The sequence below is a fragment of the Macrobrachium rosenbergii genome, chromosome 59, assembly GCF_040412425.1.
Source record: "Macrobrachium rosenbergii isolate ZJJX-2024 chromosome 59, ASM4041242v1, whole genome shotgun sequence".
NCBI lineage: Eukaryota > Metazoa > Arthropoda > Malacostraca > Decapoda > Palaemonidae > Macrobrachium > Macrobrachium rosenbergii.
Genome location: NC_089799.1, coordinates 14,990,875 through 15,015,760, shown reverse-complemented (window position 1 = coordinate 15,015,760; position 24,886 = coordinate 14,990,875). Strand labels below are relative to the sequence as shown.

The window sequence follows — 24,886 nt, the reverse complement described above, 5'->3', positions numbered from 1 at the left end:
ATCCTACCCGATTCTCACACATTAAGACACAGATATGTATAGGGAGTAAGAATACCTAATCTATGAGAGTAACCGTACCGTCGATGCAGTAGATATATACACGGAGAGATGGATCTATATATATATATATATATATATATATATATATATATATATATATATATATATATATATATATATATATATATATATATATATATATAAATAAATTTATACATATATAATGTATGTATATATATTAATATATATCTATATATACATACAATATATATATATATATATATATATATAAATATATAAATATATATATATATATATATCTATATATATATATATATATATATATATATATATATATATATATATATCTTTACCCTTTTTATTATGTATTTTGGAGATTTATTTTAAAATATAAATCAATCATTAACAGCTGTCTTAGGTGATGTTTTCCATCACGACTGAAACATAAGGTATAAATCCAGATTGTTAAGCAATGTTTATGCAGTAATTCCAAAAATAGATAGTATTTACCCATGGAGAGCTCAATAGCCGTTGACGGTCCCGCCCTCTGGCACCAAAAAAAATAACAATGAAGAGTGAGCAGCTAAATCTGCAAGTTGCAATATGCTGCTAATCAGCCTAAGCTGCTTGTTGCGATCTATTGGTTAGAAGGTATTTAGTATCATCCTTTCACATTCCCATGCAGTCAGTTCAGCATTATGAACGCTTTGTGCAAAAGGCTTGAATTAGTATTTCTTTTACAAGTACCACATGAAATTCCTTCGTTCACGCACATAAACTCATTTCACTAGCACTGAGTGTGATTTGTTCAGTCACGGTTTCATCGTTGATTTTTCACCAGTCTGATAGTCTGATTCACAACCAGGCAGATGAATATCTGCTATTTTACTAACTTATTCAGTCTGTACACCTATTTTTACACCACCCTCCACAACCTCAGCTTTGTAAAATATTCATGAGCAAATTTGTGACAAAACATTTTGTCAGCTTCCACTAATAAGGACATTCAGTTCTAGAAACTCACATATAAAATTCACTTTCTTAACTCTTACAAAATAAATGAAGCCAGTTATGACAACAATGATATATACAATGATCACATTCAGGTAACATGAAGTATGGCATGGCAATTTCACACGTGTGTAGCGTGGCAGCCTTTCGTATCCGCGAATACTTCAGAGGGCACCACTGTCGACGCGCGCGTGGTAGGCGTAGGTTTAGGTGCCACGGGAGGAGGTACTTTAACAAGCCCTGGTGGTTGGTTACTGTAAGATGTGACAGGTGGCATACATGGGTATGACTCATACACAGGTGGTGGCAATGGATATTCAGGAATTTGTCCCTTTGCATATGATGGATCCACTTGGTACACAGTGGGGTCACTGACATAAGCAAATCCGTAGGGTTTGGAGAGGTCGTCTTGTGTGTAAGGCATTGATGCCTGCGAAGAGTGTGAAGGCAAGCTGGGAGGAATGTATGCGCCTATATCTTCGGTTGGGTATGCGACTTGCAGTGGGTATGGGTAGCTACTGCATGTCCCTATTGTATAAGCTGTTTGGTAAGGAGTATTGTGCGAGCTAGTAGTTGAAGGAGGTTCACTTGAAGAACAGAAGTTGGTGGAGGTAAGAGTTACATCAGGGAAGGGGCTCTGCATGCTCTTCGAATGTGTTGCTCCCTCCATAAGGAGTTCTCCTGTGATTGAGAGCTTTTGTTCCTGGATGGGCGAATTTTGCTGAGTGCCTTTTGAAGCAATCACATCATCCTTTAATGTGCTGTCTGGAGAGTTGCTGCCTTCATCCTGATCTATTTCCAGTGTCGAGTTTGTCTTGATGAGGATATTGGGATTTGACTCCGTGCTATCCTTGTCATGATGGAACTTGTGGCGAGCAACAAAGCAGTAACAGAAAGTAGCCACAATAATCATGAACACCAAAAATCCTCCTGTTGAACTAAGTATAACAATGAAATCTTGCATCGTAAGTCCCTCCTCGCTGACAGTTTCCACGATCTCTTGCTCAAATGGTACTGCTTGCTTTTGTATTGGTTCAAGAATTTCTGGTGTAACAACAATAGGTGGAGTAGTTACTGGGCGTGGAACCCATATATTTGGTATATTACTCACACCCCCTCGATTTCCAGCTTCATCAACAGCTCTTATTGCTATGTACAACGTCTTTTCGTAAAAATCTATTTCGGTGGTGACTTTTTGCCTTATTCCCACCTGAGCAGGATTTGGCATGCTCCCAATGAAGTTCCCTTCGAAGGCCTTGGCCTCAGGCCAAGATTCAGCTAACACGACCTCGTAGCGCTGGGCCTGACCCCAGTCATAATCATCACCAGGTGAGGTCCACTGAAGAGTGACTTCTTGTGATGTCGCATTCACTTGTGCTTGTAGATCAAGAATGCGATTAGGTGGAACAATATCGTTTCCAGGATTGATTGATAAAACATCAAGCACTCCATACACTACTGATCGCTGAAATGGGGCCACACGTTTTGTATGTTCATACCGTATTCTGCTGCCACAGCATTTGACTTCTTGGTCAGCTCTTCTGTGGTGCATGAAAGCATTGTTAACTGGAGACTGGGCATAGCCATTGTTGTCATCTGCGGTAACCGTTAGCTGGTAATATCCTGCTCCTCCATACATTGTAGGTATGTAACGTGAATACACACCATCATCTGCAGTTATGTCAGGGTCTGTGTGAGATCATTTAAAAGGACATTAGTACTATAGTAATTTTTTCAATATTTTTTTCTAGATAAAGGTGAACCTATTTGTATTTACAGTATTGATAATGTCTGCTTTAGGAAAATGTTAATGAGAGGGATATGGAGATTATAAAAATGCACTATAAGACAAAATATTTTAGTTTAAATATATATGATATTTTCATATGACAGTAACTTTATATAAATCATTTACAAGTTTTTGCAAAAAAAAACATTCATAAATAAAAGAATAAAAATGTAGGCTGAGTCATTTTAACGCCAGGCGTGCGAGGGAAGATTTGCGTTTATGGCAAACAATCATTTACTGAATGAATAAAAGACATATGTAAAAATCAGTAGAATAACTTTTTTATTGAATGACAGTGTACTGGAAAAAAAAAACAGTAAACATCAGTCTCTGCTATGGGGCTGTGAAATTTTAATATAATTTATCAGTTTCTGAAGGCCAGTTATTAATACTGTGAGCAATTTAAAATTGAAATAACAAATTGTATGGCTTTATTACTATTAGATACAGAGTGTTTCATATTTTTTCTAGCTATCTCTTCATTGACACCTTACTGGTATAGAATAATTCACGTAATGTTATAATTATTTTTATAAAGTGTAAATCATGTCCTTCCCAAAAAAATTAGAACCTCAAAGATGAATATATTTTTCTTGAATTTTCCTGTATTTAAGGTAATTTTATATAAAAAAAAAGTTCATAAAATGCAAATATATAAATAAATAAACAACTGATAAACTGATATTTTTTTTATCACTATCAAGTTAAACTTACCTCCAAATCCACTGTCGTAAAGGTCAAAGGGAATGGAGTTGTAGCTGCTGCCTGAAACATCATTACCAAGCCTTTTCAGTCTGGCAGTCACTTTGGCATTCAGAATGGGTATATTGCCATCTTTGACCTCTGCATAGACAATCACCGGGATCGAAGGGTCAGTCATATTCACTATAGCATGAGGGCCATTTGTCCACACTTTTAGTCGTACTTTCCTCACATTGCTTTCTGTGCCTGTGACTTGGACGTGCAGACTTTGGTGTGAGTCAGCCCGGTTCTCCAGTTTGTACTGCCACAGTCCGCGTTCAGCCTCCGGTATCGTAACAAAAACAACGTTAGCATCACCATCTTCCTGCATGTTAATTGCGTCTATGATTTCTCCTGAAGGCGAGATTAACTGAAGAGAATTCCCAACGTGATTGAGATCATAATAAAAAACCAGGAACCTGGCCAAGGGACCAAAAGAATCATCAAGTGTGAACGACCCGTCAGACATGGTTTGCAGTCCTCCTGGATAGGACTTACTATGAATCAAAACTGGAACTCCAGATGAAACGGCTGAACTGCTACACATGGAACTAAAAAGAGCATCCATTAATGATACCATCATGTTCAGTTTAGAGTCTTTCCCTACGCCTTCGTCCATGACAGTAAACGAAGATCCTTTGGTAGCTGCAACCAAGGATTCAAGCCCATGAGATGCACTTATGAGAACTCGGTGCTCTGTCTGCGGATATATGATTGTATCCACTCTAATATTGTTCACAGTAGCTAAACGTAGCATTTCATTGACGTCCTGCTGTGGTGCCATGGAGTTCCCTGTGGTTACCATAATGACTTTAGCACCAGCAGGATCACCTGAATCAGTGGTAAGCACTCTTATTGCTTCTCTGAGACCAAACAAAATATTCTTCTGACTCTCTGGGACTGTTGAAGGATTACGAGGCAGTGAGGACCCAACTCTCTGACGGACATCTGATAGTGACTCCATTTTCATTAAAGGAGCAGTTGTTTTGGCCTCTGAATTGAAAATTACAATTGCAACTTGAACGCCATCTGGAACATCATAGACCATAACTCGACGTATAGCTTTTCGCATGAATTCCCAACGCTGCTGCAAATTCATAACTGCCGTGTCTTCCACCAAGAGCACCATACGAGGAGCTGTTTCTTGAACATAGTTCATTGTTGGTACGTATGAAGACACAGAAGTCGAAGGACTGTTCCTTAAAAGAAAAAAGTAGGATACTAGTTTATTCACTTATTTTATTCATTTATTTATTCATTAAAAATATTATTTAAAAAATAGATAATCTTGAAGTTGTTATTATCTATCTGCATTGAAAAAGGGTTTTTCAACAATTCAAGGAAGATATTTTTACAGAAGTGATATTTTCATCTCCCTGATTTCACCATAATATAAATGTCCTACGTCATCAATCATCTATGAAGAAAATTAAACCAAGGTAAGAAATGCAAATATACTAAGCATTTGCAAAATCTTGAGATTGCAGTATTATGTCCCAGGCAGACCTTCCCCCACATTGTGCATTGTGCTTGGTGGGTGCTTCTGGATTGTGAAGGTCACTGGGACAAATTGGCATCACCGGATTTTGATAGCTGGTACACGTGTTTGACTTCGTCATGCGAGTTACAGGATCAAGATAGCTTTTAGGATACAACGGATCTTCAGGAAAGCCCTGCTCCTCAAATGTCCCCCAGCGGAACTTCACCCATTCACCCACCAGAAGCCTGGCTGTGTAGCTATAAGTATCATTCACTATGCTCCGAATGAGGCTGTCGCCTATTTGAATGTAATCTCCCTGACGGCCACAACCCTGAGTCTGGTGAACCCAAGGGCGGTTTCCAAAAACCGGGTGAGACGAAGTCACCTGGATGTGGGCATCTCCAGGCGGCGTCGAGGTAATCATTGGGCTCACTAGCGAGCAGGTAGACTCGTCGGTCTTCCATGAGCTGGGTAGAATCACCGTCACGTCTCGTACTGAGGCTCGGGCATCAGTTAATGACCATAGTAGGCTGGAGAACTCTCGAAGGACACTCTGGAATGGGAAAAAAGGAAAATTGCAATGTAATTATATAAGGTAAATGTACAGAAGTAAAACAAATGTGAACACTTTTGTTGTGAAGTAATTTATACACACACACACACACACACACATGTATATATATATATATATATATATATATATATATATATATATATATATATATATATATATATATATATATATATATATATATATATATATATATACGTATATATATGTGTATATATATATATATATATATATATATATATATATATATATATATATATATATATATATACATACACATATACACACACACACATATATGTGTGTGTGTTTATGTGTGCCAGTATGTGTGAATTGTGTGCTTGTTATGGAATATCCCATAAACACACACACACACAAATGTGCTGTGAGTGTGTACATGTACTGCTGTGAACATAAGATGTTTTGTACAGCAATTTTTCAAATAGGGAAATGGTGTATGTCAGTAAAACTTGCGTATGAAGAGGACCTGGTTCTATTTTGTAACCAAGTTTTACTTGTTATATTTAGTTAAGCTACGACAGAAGACTAATTATCCACTAGAAGATTGAGTTATCAAATTATCAACTGTTCCGTTCATACTTATTTCATTTTTTCCCCGGGAGATCCAACCGTTTCTTGGGAGCTCTCATTTCTATACAAGATAAAAAATAAAAAAAAATACCAGAAGTCTTCTTTTTCATACTGATTTCCTTTATGTCACCTTAACTTTTCTTTCTGGTGGAAATTCAAAACGATGAAAGTCTTTCACTTCTGAATGCCCGAGCTGTCCGAAATTCTCCCCTGTTAAGCTTTAGAATTCTTCCTCTTCCTCCGAGACTCCAGAGCAGTATAATTTCTCATTGTTTAATTAGGAAGAAAGTCTGGTGTCAGCCCAGGGAACAAATCCGCTGACACATTTTCTCCCTCGAGAAGCCTGGCCAGATTTGCACTGCTTTCAGGCCTCGCTTGGGTTCTTCAACGCGCAGGCGGAAGAATGCACCTTTTACATCCATTATGCGACTGTGCTTGCGTTTCCATGCGGGAAACGTGAATGCTTGAATGCCTACTTTGAGGAGTGTTTATGTGTGTGTGTGTGTGTGTATATATGTATATATATATGTATATATATAATATATATACACACATATATACATACATACATACTTATGTATATATATATATATACATATATATTATAAATTTCTGACTCACATCAGGAACGAACCCAGGTCTTTCAGTTGAAAGACGAGACCTGGTTTCGATCCTGATTTATTTCTGTTCCACGCGTGATTGTGTGTTGATTATTTCTATGTATATACACGTGTATATATTTATATCTATAACCTGTGTGTTTGTGTGTATGTATTTAGAAGAACCACAAAGCTTTAACGTCGTATGAGAATTGCAAACTGTTGACAAACAGGAAGAAAATGCAAAGATAGATGTTAAGTATTTTCTTGCGACTGCTGTACATTTTCAAGGTACTCTGTATATAGGAAGATAATTCTGTATATAAAAAAACTGTATACAAGATGTAAGTAACTTTAATAATTTGTTATTCTTATGTAATGGTTTTCTATGTACAAATATTTTCTTAATATATTCAGGATACCGTTGAAAACGCATAGCAAAGATACAAAAGTACTTGGAACTTAGTTTTTAATTCTTGCCCTGTGAAGAACTTACATACAAACACACACACAAATGAATTTATGTATGTATATATATATATATATATATATATATATATATATATATATATATATTATATATATATATATATATATATATATATATATATATATATATATATGTATGTGTATGCATTATATCTGAATTTGTGTATGCTTGATGTTTGTGCTATTATTTTAAAGCGAACAACTCTACTTTTCACTATGAGAAAACTACGTATAGTATAAAAATCTGTATGCAACTGAATGTGATATTAATGAAAGATAAAAAAAAAATCTACCATGATGGAATATACAAGGAAAGACAAAAGTTACAGGTAGAGGCATTACAGTTGTCACACTCATAGAACAGTGTGATGTAATACAGTATTCAATTAATATATTTTTTCCTATTTTTATTATTACATAATTTCTAAAACCTTGTCCCCTGATACTTGTAAATAAAAAATTCTCTTAATCAGCCGGAAAGCTGATTAGATACTGAACCCTGTCAGTTCAGTTCACAGACGATATGGTAACTTTACTAAATAAACATATCAAATCACCACCAAAAGGCATCAGATTACATGACTGCCCACGAAAGGAACATCACTAATGCATCGTTTCATGAGAGGTGAATTCTGCATCTGCATCAAATGTTATCAATTCTTCAGATGCAGGCGGTAATTGGTATTCTCGAACAGTTTACAATAATTTAACTGAATCAAGATCAGTGTAAAGAAGGGATACGTGTACTGTACGAGTATACTACTGGGCTCTTCAGCTAAGTTTATTTTTGCCTGTTTATCATAATACTTAAGAATGGTAAAGAGAGAGAGAGTAGAATTTACTCAGTCTAGGAAGCTATCTAACACGAACAAAGTAATTGGAACGTAAGAACCGAAATGTTTTCCACACTTTTTATTTAAAGTATATACCTTAAATAAGAAATTATGTTATCAATATTAAGAGGATTAGGTGACGATGCATCTGCCCTGAAAAATTGTATAAATATACATATAAATATACGTGTATATATATATGTGTGTGTATATATGTATGTGTGTGTATATATATATATATATATATATATATATATATATATATATAGAAAGAGAGAGAGAGAGAGAGAGAGAGAGGGGGTGCGGAGGACATGTATAATCAATATATTCAAGAAAGAATGAAAGGTACCTTGAAGCATTTATTATGTCCAGGCTTAAGAAAATATTATAAATAGACAGGAAACAAAGAGTGGTAACAAATTATTACCTGAAAGGAGAATGAAAAAAAATCAAAGAGTATCATAATAATATACAAGGTTATCATAAAAATATCCGCTATTTAAGTAACTTTTTTATGTAGATGAGTTATTATCATTTTATGGGATACTGGATGAGCTCAGTGCACTAGCATATGGAGACAGAACTCAACTTGCAGTTTTCAGGAAAGGAATTTTTTATTATAATAATTCTAAGAAATATAGATGCAATTGACGTGCATGACAAAGATGGAACTATCAAAAAAAAATATGTAACTTTGATATATAAATGTTTTCAAGAAAAGAATGCTTTTCTTAATACATTATTCTTAATACTTTTGAAAATTGACATGTATACCATTTCTCAAGAAAAGAAAGGTTTTTCTTAATACATTTATGCTAAAAAATATAGATTACTATTTTCGTGTTTGACAAAGACAGAATCATCATAAATAATATATATGACCCTACTGACATACCACTCTGCTGAGGAAGCGCTGACCACTTTTTAATTCTTGGATTTGATGGAGAAAGTTAAGGAAAATAAAAAAAAAATAGAGAGAAAAAGGAGATAACAGAGTAACCGTGGAAGCAGACCGTTGTTAAAACTTTATGTCGGCTTCGCACAGAGATAAAAGAAGTGCCGGCCAAGATTTGTAGCACTTGCTTTTTCATTACGGGCTTTCGACACTTGGGAGACTCTTTGCCTCCAGTGTAAAACAGCAGTGGATTCATAATCTACAATTTAAGGCAGGGGCTGAAAATAATTTATATTGGCTAACTTTTGAATAAAACTGTCCTTTATTACATGTAAATTTAAAAAGAGAATATTTTATGACGGAGATTTAAGTCGAATCTATGAATAGTTGATATTATGCGAATTCTAAACAAAATCATCCTTCATGATATGTATTCTGTTACTGAACTTAAAACAGAATCTGTAAATCTTTATGTTTATATTGGCCGAAATTTAAATAAAATCATCCTTTATTTTATGTAAATTAAAGAAATTATTTTATTGCTCAACTCAAAGCAGAGCCTATAAGTAGTCTATATTGGCAGAATTTTAAATAGAATCTTACCTCACTGTATGTAAAAGCAGAAGTCTATATTAGCACAAGTTTGCATAAAATCGTACTTTACTATATGTAAACAAAAGAAATTATTCTGTTACTCAAATTAAAGCAATATCTGCAAATATCTTATATTGGCCAACTTTTAAATCAAATATTCTTTTGTTATATGTGAATTAAAGAAAATATCTTATAGCTGTCGGTGCAACAATTCTCTTTTATCACGTTGAGTACAAACATTGGGCCTCGATTTGAAAAGGAATCTTAATCGTCTGAAAATGTATATAAAAAAGATAAAGTAGATAGAATCACCTGTTATACATAATATACATAGCGGAAAACCTTTAATACTCACTGCAGATAAAGCGTAGGAAAACCAAAATCAAATGCTGTTTTAGAGTAGAAATGTGTGTGAGAGATACATAATTCTAATAACAAACAAATGTTTCCTCTAACTAGCATTATATAATTCATAGGACTTACAAGTAATGACACGTATAAAATAAACTAAGAAAAAAGTTGGCTAAAAACAAAAAAGGAACTCGTAAATTTTGTTTTTATAGGAATGAAATTAAAAGGGAGAGGGGAGGATATTTTTGAATTCATTATGCATTGAAACGCGATACTGATACATAAAAATCATAGCAACTCAATGGAAAAATTCATGGAAATAGTAGAATATATATATATATAGTATATATATATATATATATATTATATATATATAGAGTATATATATATATATATATATATATAATATATATATATATATGTATATATATATATATATATATATATATATATATATATATATGTGTGTGTGTGTGTGTGTGTGTGTGTGTATATATTTATGAGCAAATATATATGTATATATATTATATATATACACACATATATATATATATATATATATATATATATTTATATACATATATGTATTATATATATATATATATTATATATTATATGTGTATATATACTGTACAGTATATATATATATATATATATATATATATATATATATATATATGTATATATATATATATATATATATATATATATATATATATATATATATAAATATAAAATGTGGTGTGTGTGTGTGTGTTCACACGTAAAACACAGTTTGGAAATGATAGTTATACAAAAGATACAAAATTTGTGATGTTCAAGTTACTTCAAAAGAATGAATTCACAAATTATATCTGCTTTGTTTCTTTGCTGTGATTCGTAATTAGCCTTTCATTGATTAAACGTGTGAATTTTTAATCCTTAAACTGCATAAGTTAGGAATAACTGATATAAACTTGCACTTGGAGATTATACATATCGAGGTTCAGAAAATATAAGAAATAGTATATTTTACTTAATTCTGTTTTCTAGTTCTTCATGTAGAATTGTGACACCTAATATGTACTGCTACTCCAATTTTTCAATGGCTGGTGTGTGTGATATATATATATATATATATATATATATATATATATATATATATATATATATATATATATATATATATGTGTGTGTGTGTGTGTGTATGTGTGTATATTGCATATATATATGTATGTATGTATATATATATATATATATATATATATAGATATATATATATATATATATATATATATACTATATATATATATATATATATATATATATATATATATATATATATATATATATACATATATATACTTACCACCAGCCACTAAAAAATTAGAGAAGTACATATTAGATGTCAGCAATTCTACACCAAGAACTAGAATAGAGAATTAAGTAAAATATATTATTTTTTATATTTTTGAACTCGAAAAATGTATAATTTACAAGTGCAAGTTTATATCAGTTATTCCTATCATAGATAGATATATATATATATATATATATATATATATATATATATATATATATATATATATATGTACATAAAATATTTATTAATGCATATAATATATACAAATATATAGTATATATATATATATATATATATATATATATATATATATATATATATATATATATATATATATATATATATATATGAACACAAACCGAAAAATATTTTGTGACATCTCCACAATTGTAATTTTTGTTACAAAAGATGAGAAAATAACAAAAAATTTGTTCATTTTTCCCCGCCTCCCAAGTCGTGTAGACTGATTCATTGCTTATGCAGCAAATAAAAAGGAATTTTTCTTTCCACTGAAACAATAAATATGATATTCTGTTGCATTCGTCAATGAATATCGAGGATTAAAACAAAAAGTATTTTGTATTTATTTTTTTGTTTTGCTTTAGTACAAACATGTTATTTGTTGCAAAAGTTAAATAGAATTTCTAGTTCAATGTCGCTTTTCAGGACAGACAGGACCAAATATTGTTATACACGTGTTTTATGCTGACATTTTATTCACTCATTTTTCATGTGCCAATGTATTCTGAACCATGAATAGCATACGGGCTGAAGGCACTCTTACGCGGGTATTATGACAAGGGGAGTATGACATAAAAATATTTTTTTACTGATGGAATTTGTCCCAGAATTTTTTGTCAGAAAATATTTATCAATATTATGTATTCTTATTTAGACTCAGATAACTTAATTCTGTACATTATGTGTAAAATGCAATATTTAGCTTCTAAGTAAATTCAGACTTCTAGAATGTTTCGGTATTTTTTTTCTACAAGGAATGATTAAAAGGCTTAACAACTTGACAGAAGTAGAAAGGCGTTGTGTAATTGACGGACAAACTGGAGACATATTCATAGGGCGAAATCTCTTAAAAGCTCTGTTTGCTAAAACAGATTCGAAAATATCCCTGAGAGAAAAAATAGTAAAAAAAAAAAGAGAAAAAATTAACATCATCCTCAAACAAACAAAAATTATGTTCCTCCAAGAGAACAGTAAAAAAAAAGTTCTCTGCTAAAATAGATACGAAATTATCCTTGATAGAAAAAGAAAACACTAGAAAGAATAGAAATAAACAAACCTCAAGCAAACGAAAAAAAAATATATATATATATGTTCCTCCAAAAGCACAGTCAGCAAAAAATGAAATGTTTTCTACTAAAACAGATATGAAGCTCTTCATGAGAAAAAAATATTACAAAGGAAAGGAAAATGAATATTATCTTCCAGCAAACAATAGATACATTCCTCCGAGGGTACAGTCAACAAAAAATGTAAAGTTCCCTGCTAAAACATATATAAAATTCTCTTTGAGAGGGAAAAATAGAAGAAAAGAAATAAAATAAACATAATACTCAAACAAACTAAAGGTAAGTCCCCCAAGAAAAATCCAGTAAAGAATGATGTGAAAAGCTCTCCACCTAAACAGATACTAAACTATCCCTAAGAAAGAAAAGTAGTAAAAATATATATATATTATATATATATATATATATATATATATATATATATATATATATATATATATGTATATATATACATATATATACATATATATATATATATATATATATATATATATATATATATATATATATATATATATATATAAAATAAACATAATCCTCAAACAAGTGAAAGATAGTTTCCACAAGAATACAGTCAGCAATAATTAAATGTTATCTTTTAAAACAAATAAAAAATTGAAAATAAAACACAGTTCTCAAACAAACAATAGATACGTTCCCCAAGAGAAAGGTCAGCAAAAAAATTATATGAAAAGCTCTCTGCCAAAACAGATACGAAATTATCTCTGAGAGAGAAAAATAAAAAAAAACAGGAAAAATAAACATAATCCTCAAACAAACATGTAAGAAAATAAATATAATCCTCAAGCAAAAAAAAAAAGCAAAAAATATATGAAGAGCTCTCTCCGCCAAAACAGATGCGAAATTATCCCATAAAAACATAGTAAAAAGAAAAAATAAAAATAATCCTCAAACAAAACAAAAAAGAAGCAAAAATATATATATATGAAAATCTCTCCCTGAAAACAGATACGAAATTTTTCCTGAGAGAAAAAAATAGTAAAAAAAAATAGAAAAAATAAACATAATCCTCAAACAAACAAAAAAAAAGCAAAAAATGTATATGAAAAGCTCTCCCCCAAAACAGATAAGAAGTTCTCATTGAGGGAGAAAAAACTAGTAAAAAAAAAACAAAAAAAAAGAAAGAAAGATACGTTTCACCAAGAGAATGTCAGAAAAAAATTATATGAAAAGCTCTCCCCCAAAGCAGATACAAAATTATCCTTGAGAGAAAAAATTGTAAAAAAAAAAACAGAAAAAAATAACATAATCCTCAAATAAACAAAAGAAAAAAAATTGTATGAAAAGCTCTTTCCCAAAACAGGTACGAAATTATCTCTGAGAGAAAAAAATATTAAAAAACAGAAAAAATAAATATAATCCTCAAACAAACAAAATAAGCAAAAAAAAATTATGAAAAGCTCTTCCCCAAAACAGGTACGAAATTATCCCTGAGAGAAAAAACTAGTAAAAAAATAGAAAAAATAAACACTCCTCAAACAAACAAACAAACAAAAAAAAACAAACAAAAAATATATATAAAAAGCTCTCCGCCAAAACAGATACGAAATTATCCCTGAGAGAAAAGAAAGTAGTAAAAAAAATAGGAAAATAAACAGAATCCCCAAACAAGAGTACAGTCAGGAAGGAAAGTCATAAAATAAGCGAGCGAAGCCTCCCAGGACAAGCCGGAGATTCTGTCTCTCGCTAAGGAAGTGCCGGAGTCTGCATAGGTGATAAACTGGGTGACGCGTCACACAAACAGCTTGAATTTTGCCCGTAAACTCCTTAACAACTTACTGCAGTGAACCAAACTCTTTAATAAATAACGTCGGGAACATCTTTTATACTCGAGTAAAAATGCGGTCGGTAAGGTTTTGGAGGGTATTACCATGTATAAGACTCCGTGATGGAGGCTAAGTTGAACGGAATTTTGGGAGTAATGCCAAGCGATGGAATGGGCAGGCTTTAAATGTTTGTTAAAAAAAAAAAGTGCCTTTTGAAAGAAATACAGCGGATGCTATTAGAGCTGTTAGATGAAAAATAGTAGTGCCTTTTAAAAGAAACACTTCTGATGCTGTTAGATTAAAGATTAGTCACATCCAGTTGGCAAACTTTTAGATTTAACTAAACCGCAAACCGAATCTGAATTATATGGTGATGAGGCTAAGTTGAACGGAATTTTGGGAGTAATGCCAAACGATGGAATGGACAGGCTTTAAATGTTTGTAAAAAAAAGAAAAAATAATCGTGACTTTTGAAAGAAATACAGCGGATGCTATTAGAGCTATTAGAAGAAAAATAATAGTGCCATGTCAGAAAAATACATCTGATGCTATTAGATTAAATATTTCTTACCTCCAGTAGACAAACTTGTAGATTTAACTGAACCGAATCTGAATTATACTCTGCAAATATTTTAATGTTAATTATTAGTATTCGTAGATCGCTGTACTGGTAAATAGATAATAACTTAGATATATTTCTTAATTATATACATTTTGTATATGGATATGCTCCTTCCTTCTCGATATTCATGTAATTATGTTATAAATGAAAAATTTATATCAGTGCAATAAAATACGAAGTACTTTTAGTTTTCTGGAAAAGAAAACTATTGTTCCGGCTTTGTCTGTCCATCCGCCCTCAGGTCTTCAAAACTACTGAGGCTAGAGGGCTGCAAATTGGTATGTTGATCATCCACCTTCCAATCATCAAACATACCAAATTGCATCCCTCTAGCCTCAGTAGTTTTTATTTGCCTTAAGGTTAAAGTTAACCATAATCGTGCATCTGACAACGATATAAGACAGGCCACCACCGGGCCGTGTTTAAAGATTCATAGGCCGCGGCTCATACAGCATTGTACCGAGACCACCAAAAGATAGATAAATTTTCGGTGGCCATGGTTATACGCTATACAGAAAACTCGATTGCCATGAAGAAACTTTGGCGCATTTTTTGCTTGTTTCTTATAGAATATGATCATAAATAATTCGAAAGCTCGTATGTCGCGCCACCACAAAGCATGGAAAGTAATCTTGGTTATTATCGTCTTCCAAAATTCCTGTGATTCAGACTTATTAAGAAAAAAAAAAAAAACTTGTCCACAGGGATAGAGAGCAGACACAAATCATCAAATATCGTGCCAGACTAAAACCACCTCTCTCTCTCTCTCTCTCTCTCTCCTAATTATTTCCTTAATGATGAGAGAAGTGGAAAACAGCAACCACCCAAGCAAGGCATAAATCCATTCATTAAAACGCCCCCCCCCTAAAAAAAATTAATGAATGAGAATTGAATGAGAAGTGCGCGGGTAATGCATCTCTGATTCAGCCAAAAGGAGGAAAGAAGACTTTTATTTTAATTTTTTTTTTCTTTATATTGCAGAGACGACGAAGCCGCCCTTGCTTACACGCTCATAGCACAATTAGCGCTTGCAAATTGAAATGCAAAGCTGCAAGGTGGGATGAGAGGAACTTGCCCAGATGGATATGCTAAGGTGGGTCCAAGGAGGCTGCGTGGGCTCTGAGATAAGAGATGCTGAATTGAGCATCATTTGTAACATGACTAAGGAAGAAAGTAAGTACGGCTTGATGCTCAAGGAAATCCTCTCCTCTCTCTCTCTCTCTCTCTCTCTCTCTCTCTCTCTCTCTCTCTCTCTCTCTCTCTCTCTCTCTTTTAAAGTTGATCTAGGATATACGACAGATTATTTCTCTCTCTCTCTCTCTCTCTCTCTCTCTCTCTCTCTCTTGCAAGTCCTCTGCAGTGGTGAATGGGCTTTCCTCCAAAGGCTTTGTATATCTCTGATTAAAACTCTCCGGATACACATGCTCCAGCAGTCCAAAAAATTGGACGACTCTAGGAAATAATATATATATATATATATATATATATATATATATATATATATATATATATATATATATATATGTATACACACATACATATACATATATATACAGTATTTATATATACAAGTGTGTGTATATATATATATGTGTGTGTGTATGTATTGTATATGCATACATGCACACACACGCATATATATAATATATATATATATATATATATATATATATATATATATAGGTATATATATATATATATATAATATACATAAAGTTCTGCAACTATCAGGGATTTGGGTAAATTCTGGTAGCAGCTGATGTTATCATTGATATCATGTCTTTCATATACAAAATTGCATACGGTACATACACGTTTTTCATCGTGTTTATTATCAGGTATACAATACCAATAACGCTGATTCGGTTGTATTTGATGCACTGAATAAATTACGCATACATATACACCAGTGAATTGCTAACACATGTCAGTATATCAGATACACCTGCGATATTTTCAACTTCATTGTTGCCTTTCGTAACCTATTATTGCTTATAACGTATTTCCGGAATTTCTGAGATTCAATGAACTTGTTGAAGGCTGTCAGTCTTGCTACGAAACGGCAAAACTGACTTTTCAGTGCTGTTTTGTTCAACATTTCTGAACCGTGCACATCCTGGAAGGAGAAATCCCCGCCGGGCTGACGGATGTTTCGACGAAGAAATCTGTTTAAATCTGTTTTTATCTTCCGTGAAAGGAATGTTACAATTCTTTTTTATGGACAAAGTTATGGTGGATAAATGGCATTGTTAAGCACTGATTTAAAATAAATTGTGAGATTTATACACTTTTATTAAAAAAATCTCACGAAGATGGGAATAAATATAATTAAAATTGTAAGGCACTGATACGATGATACACAAATATACACAGACACGCACACACGCACACACACACACACATATATATATATATATATATATATATATATATATATATATATATATATATATATATATATATATATATATATATATATATACATATATATATATATATATATATATATGTATGTATGTATGTATGTATGTATGTATATATATATATATATATATATATATATATATATATATATATATATATATATATATATATATATATATAATGTGTGTGTGTATGTATAACTGAATCACGAAAATATGGAACGTGATGAATATATAAATAAAGGAATGACTGGAGTGCTGCCAGGAAGCTCAGTGTCTGTCGTCCTTTACTTAGCAGTCTGCTAAGTAAAGAACGACAGACAGTCGAAAGACCTCGCAGCACTCAGTGTTTCCCTTCCTTCGTGGATTTTATCTTTTATATATATGTATGTATATGTATATGTATATATATATATATATATATATATATATATATATATATATATATATATATATATATAGAAATCATCAACACACAATCACGTGTGGAACAGAAATAAATTTCTGACTCACGTCGGGATCGAACTCAGGTCTCAGGTGGAAAGCAAAGGGCGTTACCCACTGGGCCATACAAGTCTAAAAGAAGTTGGAACCTGAAACAATCACCCAGTGAAGGTAGCCGGGCAAGCTGATCTTGCATACCAGCAGTTTTCCCCAACTTCCCGACTCAACAATGACCCAATAGACATTGTTTCATTCGAATTATTCTTCCGGGTGAATAAGATAAATCATCAACACACAATCACGTGTGGAACAGAAATAAATTTCTGACTCACGTCAGGATCGACTCCAGGTCTCTCAGGTGAGCAGGCGTTACCCACTGGGCCATACAAGTCTAAAGCTAGTTGGAACCTGAGAGCAACTGACCTAAGGAATTACCTGGCAAGCAACTGCTTGCATACCACAGCGAAGTTTTCCCCAACTTCGAATGAAATGTTGTCTATTGGGTCATTTGCTGAGTCGGGAAGTTGGGAAAATCCTTCGCTGGTATGCAAGCGTAGCTTGCCCAGTTAATTCTGCCAGTTGCTCTCAGGTTCCAACTTTAGACTTGTATGGCCCAGTGGTAACGCCCTTGCTTCCACCTGAGAGACCTGGGTTCGATCCCGACGTGAGTCAGAAATTTCTGTTCCACACGTGATTGTGTGTTGATGATTTCATCTTATTCACTCAGAAGGGATAATTCGAATGAAATGTTGTCTATTGGGTCATTGCTGAGTCGGGAAGTTGGGGAAAACGTTGTATGCAAGCAGTTAGCTTGCCCAGGTAATTCTTGGGTGCAGTTGCTCTCAGGTTCCAACTTCTTTTAGACTTGTATGGCCCCAGTGGGTAACGCCCTTGCTTTCCACCTGAGAGACCTGGGTCTGATCCCTGACGTGAGTCAGAAATTTTATTTATATATATATATATATATATATATATATATATATATATATATATATATATATATATATATATATATATATATATATATATATATATATAAACATAGATAATGTAATCCTGCTCCAAAGTTTCCAGCATAAATAGAAATTTATTTTCCTTCGAGTAGGCTATAACTTATGTAAGAAAAGGACTACTGCAAACATTTGGGAATACTTTTCTTGTACTCATCTCCCAAATAGAAGTTCAAACTTTTTTGAAGAGTGAGAATATGAGCTTCTAACGTTCAACAATTAGCAGTTGGCTTTTGATCGTTTCTGCACCGTAGAACTTCATGAAGAATGCTCAGCTTTTTTTCATGTCTTGGACTTTGAATTAAAATTCCAAGTACTGTAGATGATGAAGGTAAGAGAGAGAGAGAGAGAGAGAGAGAGAGAGAGAGAGAGAGAGAGAGAGAGAGAGAGAGAGAGAATATTTCCAGTGCCTAATATAGTTTTTTGTTTTATCTAAAACTTAACAAGTTCATAATGTTAGTCGTTTGTTGTTGTTTTTTTTAGAAAATATCATCTTATGATGTATTCCTGTTTTGTCTTTCTATGTGGCATGTGACATTATTCCCAGCCATAGCTAATACCAGGTAGACGCAGAAAATAATCAACTGATATGTTAAAATTCTATGGCATCTTGTAAGTTATTAGGCATACGGGGCTTACCATTGAAAATCAAAGTGAGAAATGACATTTTAAAGTCATTGATTTCTGTTTATATATATATATATATATATATATATATATATATATATATATATATATATATATATATATATATATATATATATGTGTGTGTGTGTGTGTGTGTGTGTGTGTGTGTGTGTGTGAAACTGAGAATCCGTGCCGTATTTAACGACGAAATCTTCAAACACCATCACAGCTTTGTGATATTGCTATTCGTAATTATCATGTGGCTCCGGTACCCTATGGAAAGACCAAATCAAAAAGTCATTCTTATTTTCATTCGACTCGACGCGCATCCCAAACATCTACATCACAACACAAGCCTTTGACTGAAGCGTCTCCCAACGCTATTAACATTCGCACGACGCGAAATCTAAAATAAAAAAAATAAAAAAAAAACAAGGCCTCCCTTGCCTCGGGTACAGAGGCTGGGGACAGTTTTGGGCCTTAGGAAGCCGAGGCCCGAGCCCCGTTTTGTCTGTGAAGATCCTCTCAGGGGGAAATCCTCATTCAGCAGTGGCTGTTTCCAAAAGAAGAGTGGGGGAGCCCTCGACGTGACTGAAGCACCGTTGAAATTACGAAGAAGTGTGCTTGCCCCTTTTTCCTTGGGCTGCTTGCTTGGCTTTCCCAAGACGGGGCCGACTTTCCCAGAATACTCCCGTTGCAGATTGCAATCCTGGTTTGGTTATAAAGCTTTAGAAACTCGTAGGGGGTAGTTCCGTCGGTGCCTGAAGGCATTACTAAAGGTTCTCTCCAGCGTGCCTTCGGCCCCTAGTTGCAACCCCTTTCGTTCCTTTTACTGTATCTCCTTTCATATTCTCTTTCTTCCAGCTTACTTTCCATCCTCTCCTAACAATTGATTCGTAGTGCAACTGCGAGGTTATCCTCCTGTTGCACCTTTCAAACCTTTTACTGTCAATTTCTGTGTCAGCGCTGAATGACCTCATAGGTCCTAGTGCTTGACCTTTGGCCTAAATTCTTAATTCAAGATAATGCTTTAGCAGACACCGGTTTCCTACCTCGAATGCTACAGTCTAAATCAATGATGGAATTTGAATATAAATTTAGGCCAATGTCCGAGCGCTAGGACTTGTGAGGTCATTGAGCGCGGAAAATAATATTGAAACAATTATTAGGAGAGGGTGGAAAGTAAGTCTGAAGAAAGAGAATATGAACGGAGCTATAGAAAAAAAGGAATGAAAGGTGTTGCAGCTAGGGGCCGAAGGAACGTTGCAAAACACTTTCAGTAATGCCGACAGTGCACCGCGAGAGGTACATTGAATGCACAACCCCTATGGTGGTCTAAATGACTGCAACCTAGCCCTTTAGATCATGTTATAACATTTATGACATTTAAATCAATGTTTTTATCACAGTGACAAAGAAAAATAAATCCACATTTTCAAATGAGCACAATATAATTAATTATTTACTGTATTATTTTCATCGGTCACGTCAAATAAACCTTGTTTCCAATCTCTCTCTCTCTCTCTCTCTCTCTCTCTCTCTCTCTCTCTCTCTCTCTCTCTCTCTCTCAGCTAAATTTTCATCATATTCGAATTTTAATCTTATTCCCTTCTCTCTTTCTTTCTAAGATAATTATGCAGTCATCACTATCTTTTCTCAGAAGTTTTTACCCTCCAATATTCACATTTCTCTCTCTCTCTCTCTCTCTCTCTCTCTCTCTCTCTCTCTCTCTCTGTTATATATATTCCTTTCTTATGTTTTAATCTCCATGTCTCTTGAAGATACGTTTACAACCAAATATTTACAAATCTCTCTCTCTCTCTCTCTCTCTCTCTCTCTCTCTCTCTCTCTCTCTCTCTCTCTCTCTCACAAAACACATCTATATGCATTAATTTCACACGCTTATCATATAATTATCTTCTGTATTCCTTTTATTCTCTTTCATTTCAAATAAATAATTATATATTACGTGTAGAAGTGCACTGATATAAAACGTTAATTAACGCACACACATAAGCTTCAGTTAGACAATTAATTAGTTATGAGCCATTAATTATGGAGCGAAATTCCGTAGCAATGGCCGGAATCGGTTAATTGCCTACATTTTTGGGGGGACAGTTCGCCAGGCGCATGAATTAAATAGAGGGAGTTGTGGTGGTGTTTAACTAGTTGATATAAAGGATGCTGACATGGTTTACGTTATATAGAAAAGAAATAGAGGGAAAAAAAGATGAATGAGGGAGAGGGGAAAAAGGTGGAAGGGGGAAAAAAGGGGGAAGAATGGAAGAAAGGACGAAGAGGGAAAAAAGGACTAAGAGGGAAAAAAGAAGGAAGAATGGAAAAAAAGGACGAAGAGGGGAAAAAAGAAGATGGAGAGAAATAAAGGAGAAAGAGGGAAGAAAGGAGAAAGAAGGGAAAAAGAGGAAAAAAGGAAAAATGAGTCAGGAGGAAGAGGAAAAATTAGAAAAAAAAGTTAAGTGTACCTTAGTTTAACCAGACCACTGAGCTGATTAACAGCTCTCCTAGGACTGGCCCGAAGGATTAGAATTATTTTACGCGGCTAAGAACCAATTGGTTACCTAGCAACGGGACCTACAGCTTATTGTGGAATCCGAACCACATTATACCGAGAAGTGAATTTCTGTCACCAAAAATAAATTCCTCTAGCTCGTCATTGGCCGGCCGGTGACTCGAACGCGGGCCCAGCAGAGTGCTAGCCGAGAACTATGCCGACCCGTCCAACGAGGAACTAGGAAAAATTAGAAAGAGGAAAAAAGGAGAAAGAAGGGAAAATGGAGACAGAGGGGGGAAAAGAGAGGGGAAAACGAAAAAGATGGAAAAAAGGAGAAGAGAAAAAAAGGAAAAAAATTGGATGGAAAAAGGAGAAAGATGAACAAAAAATGAGCAAGAATGAGAAAAAGGAGAAAGAGGGGGAAAATGAGCAAAAAGGAGAAAGAGGGGGAAAAAAGGAGAGAAGAGGGAAAAAAGGGACCAACTGGAAAAAAGAGAAATAGAGGGAAAAAAGGAGAGAGGCGGGAGAGGGGAAGGAGAAATAGAGGGGGGAAAGATGCAAGAGGGAAAAAAGAAGAAAGGGTGCAAATTGAAATAGAGGGGGAAAAAGGAAAAATTAGAGAGAGTGAAAAAAAGGAGACAGAGGGGGGAAAAGGACAAGGAAATAAAAAGGAGGAAAAGGAGACAGAGGGGAAAAGGAGACAGTAAAAAAGGAGGGAAGAGGAGAAGGGGGCAACTGGAAAAATGAGAAATAGAGGGAAAAAAGGAGAGAGACGGGGAGGGGAAGGAGAAATAGAGGGGGGGAAAAGCAAGAGGGAAAAAAGAAGAAAGAGTGGAAATTGAAAAAGAGGGAAAAAAAGCAGAAAGGGAAAAATTAAAAAGTGAAAAAAGGGATTCAGAGGGGGGAATAGGACAATGAGGAAAAAAAGGAACAGGAGAAATAAGGTAAAAGATTAGAAACAGGGAAAAAAGTAGGAAGAGGGGAAAAAAGAGATAGAGAGGAAAAGTAGAGGCAAATGGAAAAAACCAGAAAGATTGAAAAAAAGAGAAAAGGGAGAAAGATGGAAAAATTACAAACAGGAGGAGCGATTTGATAAAAATAAATGAGATCGTAAAAGGAAAAAACTATGACTCTAAGAGGTAGAATTAAAAAGGATGACATCTTAGGTAACGCGAAAAGAAACCGAGGGAAATTCAAAAGAAAAGGAGAGGAAACAGTAGAAATATTATCGGAAATGAAAAAGGACGAAAAAATAAAACGATGAAATGTATATCGAAAATGGCTCAGAGCAGTGGAGGTAATGAGAAATTACAAAAAACAAAAAATATATAAAGTGTATATAAAAGCAAAAAAAAAATACTCCAGATTCCTAAAAGATTAATTTGTAATTAGAAAGAATGTTATACAAATAAAATAGTTTTCTGCTTTTTTCATTTAGCAACTTATATAATTATGGTTGCGACATTATTCGTGGAAGTTCGATTTTGATGCTCTGTTATAAGAATTACTCTCTCTCTCTCTCTCTCTCTCTCTCTCTCTCTCTCTGACTGCAGTTAAAGGCGAGAGAGCCTCATTTACATCCCACCGTAATTATAATTGATTGCTTATATAAATATATATAAAAATTAAATATTTAGTATATTTGAATTAAAACTCTTGTGTATTTTAGGTACTTGTTAATTTATTGCTAAGTAATAATCTCGAAAAAGGATACGTAATCAAGATTGATTACACACATGCAAACACAACACAAGCACGCATAAACACAAACAAACACACCCGCGTCTATAAATACGAAGCATGTCTCTTAAATAACGAGACTGTGATTCCACCTAATAAACAAAGCGTGGTGACTTTGAACAAGTCTGAACCTGCATGACAAACAGCAACACTCTGTGACGTTCAGTTGATTGTGAGTCGCCATTTTGTTTGGCTGTGTTTTCTGTAGTGGGCCTAGAAAATGCTAAGTTTAAAAGTTAAACAACGTGTCAGTTTGAAATTTTCAGTAAAATTCCACAAAACACCAACAGAATCTTTTCAAATACTTAGTATAGCTTATGGGAATGACTGCGTCCCGTCGCGTGCGCGTCTGTCTGAGTGGCACAAAAGATTCTTCAGCGAGGGACGTGACATTGTCAAAGATGGTGAACGCCCTGGACTTCAAGAACCGAAGAAAATGGAGAAGAAATCAGTCAGATTGTTCGAAAAGACAGCCGACTCTGTGTTCGATTGATAGCTGGATCTGTGAACATTGACAAAGACACTGCATGGAAAATTTTGCGCCAGGATCTTAACATGAAGAAAGTTTGCAATCCATATAGATAAAGGTGAGTTTTTTAAACAGTCTCGTTATTTAATAGACACACCTCGTATATAAATTTTAGTGACATACACCGTGACATTTTTGTATTCACTAATATTAACCCATAAATATCGATTAATATCTAGTTCACTATACCACGGGGACAACTTACCAATGAGATTCGAATTGCTGCCTGGTTTGAGAAACAACGATGTACAGTGACTTTGGAGGTGTAGGTTGATACTTCCTATGTTGTACATACGCCTGTCGAATTCTGGTTTTATAACAAGAATTAATATCAACTAGCCTCCAAGATGACAATGATTGATAAGATTGTTTATCATTTACATTTGTCATTGGGTGCAAGTTATTCCTGGATATTAAACGACATTTGTCGCTTAATATTAGTGAATATATAAAATTATCAATGAGTATGTGACAAATACTCATAATAAGCCAGGTGTTGCAAACTTACCAATCAGCCATCGTAGTGGAGGGAGGTTGACATCAATTTCAAGTACAAAATCTAAATTCTATTGGCATCTGTA

The 24,886-nt window shown here is 33.7% G+C and overlaps 1 protein-coding gene across 1 annotated transcript in view; it reads right to left on the bottom strand.

Annotated features, from left to right (window-relative positions):
• Nucleotides 1-369: 369 nt before the first annotated feature.
• Nucleotides 370-24,886, bottom strand: part of LOC136837529 (calcium-activated chloride channel regulator 2-like) — a 34,313-nt gene continuing 9,796 nt past the window's right edge. Inside the window, 3 exon segments of the mRNA XM_067102376.1 lie at nt 370-2,721; nt 3,536-4,761; nt 5,021-5,595. Of these exon segments, the coding sequence (XP_066958477.1) occupies nt 1,154-2,721; nt 3,536-4,761; nt 5,021-5,595 (3,369 nt within the window). The 3' untranslated portion in view covers nt 370-1,153.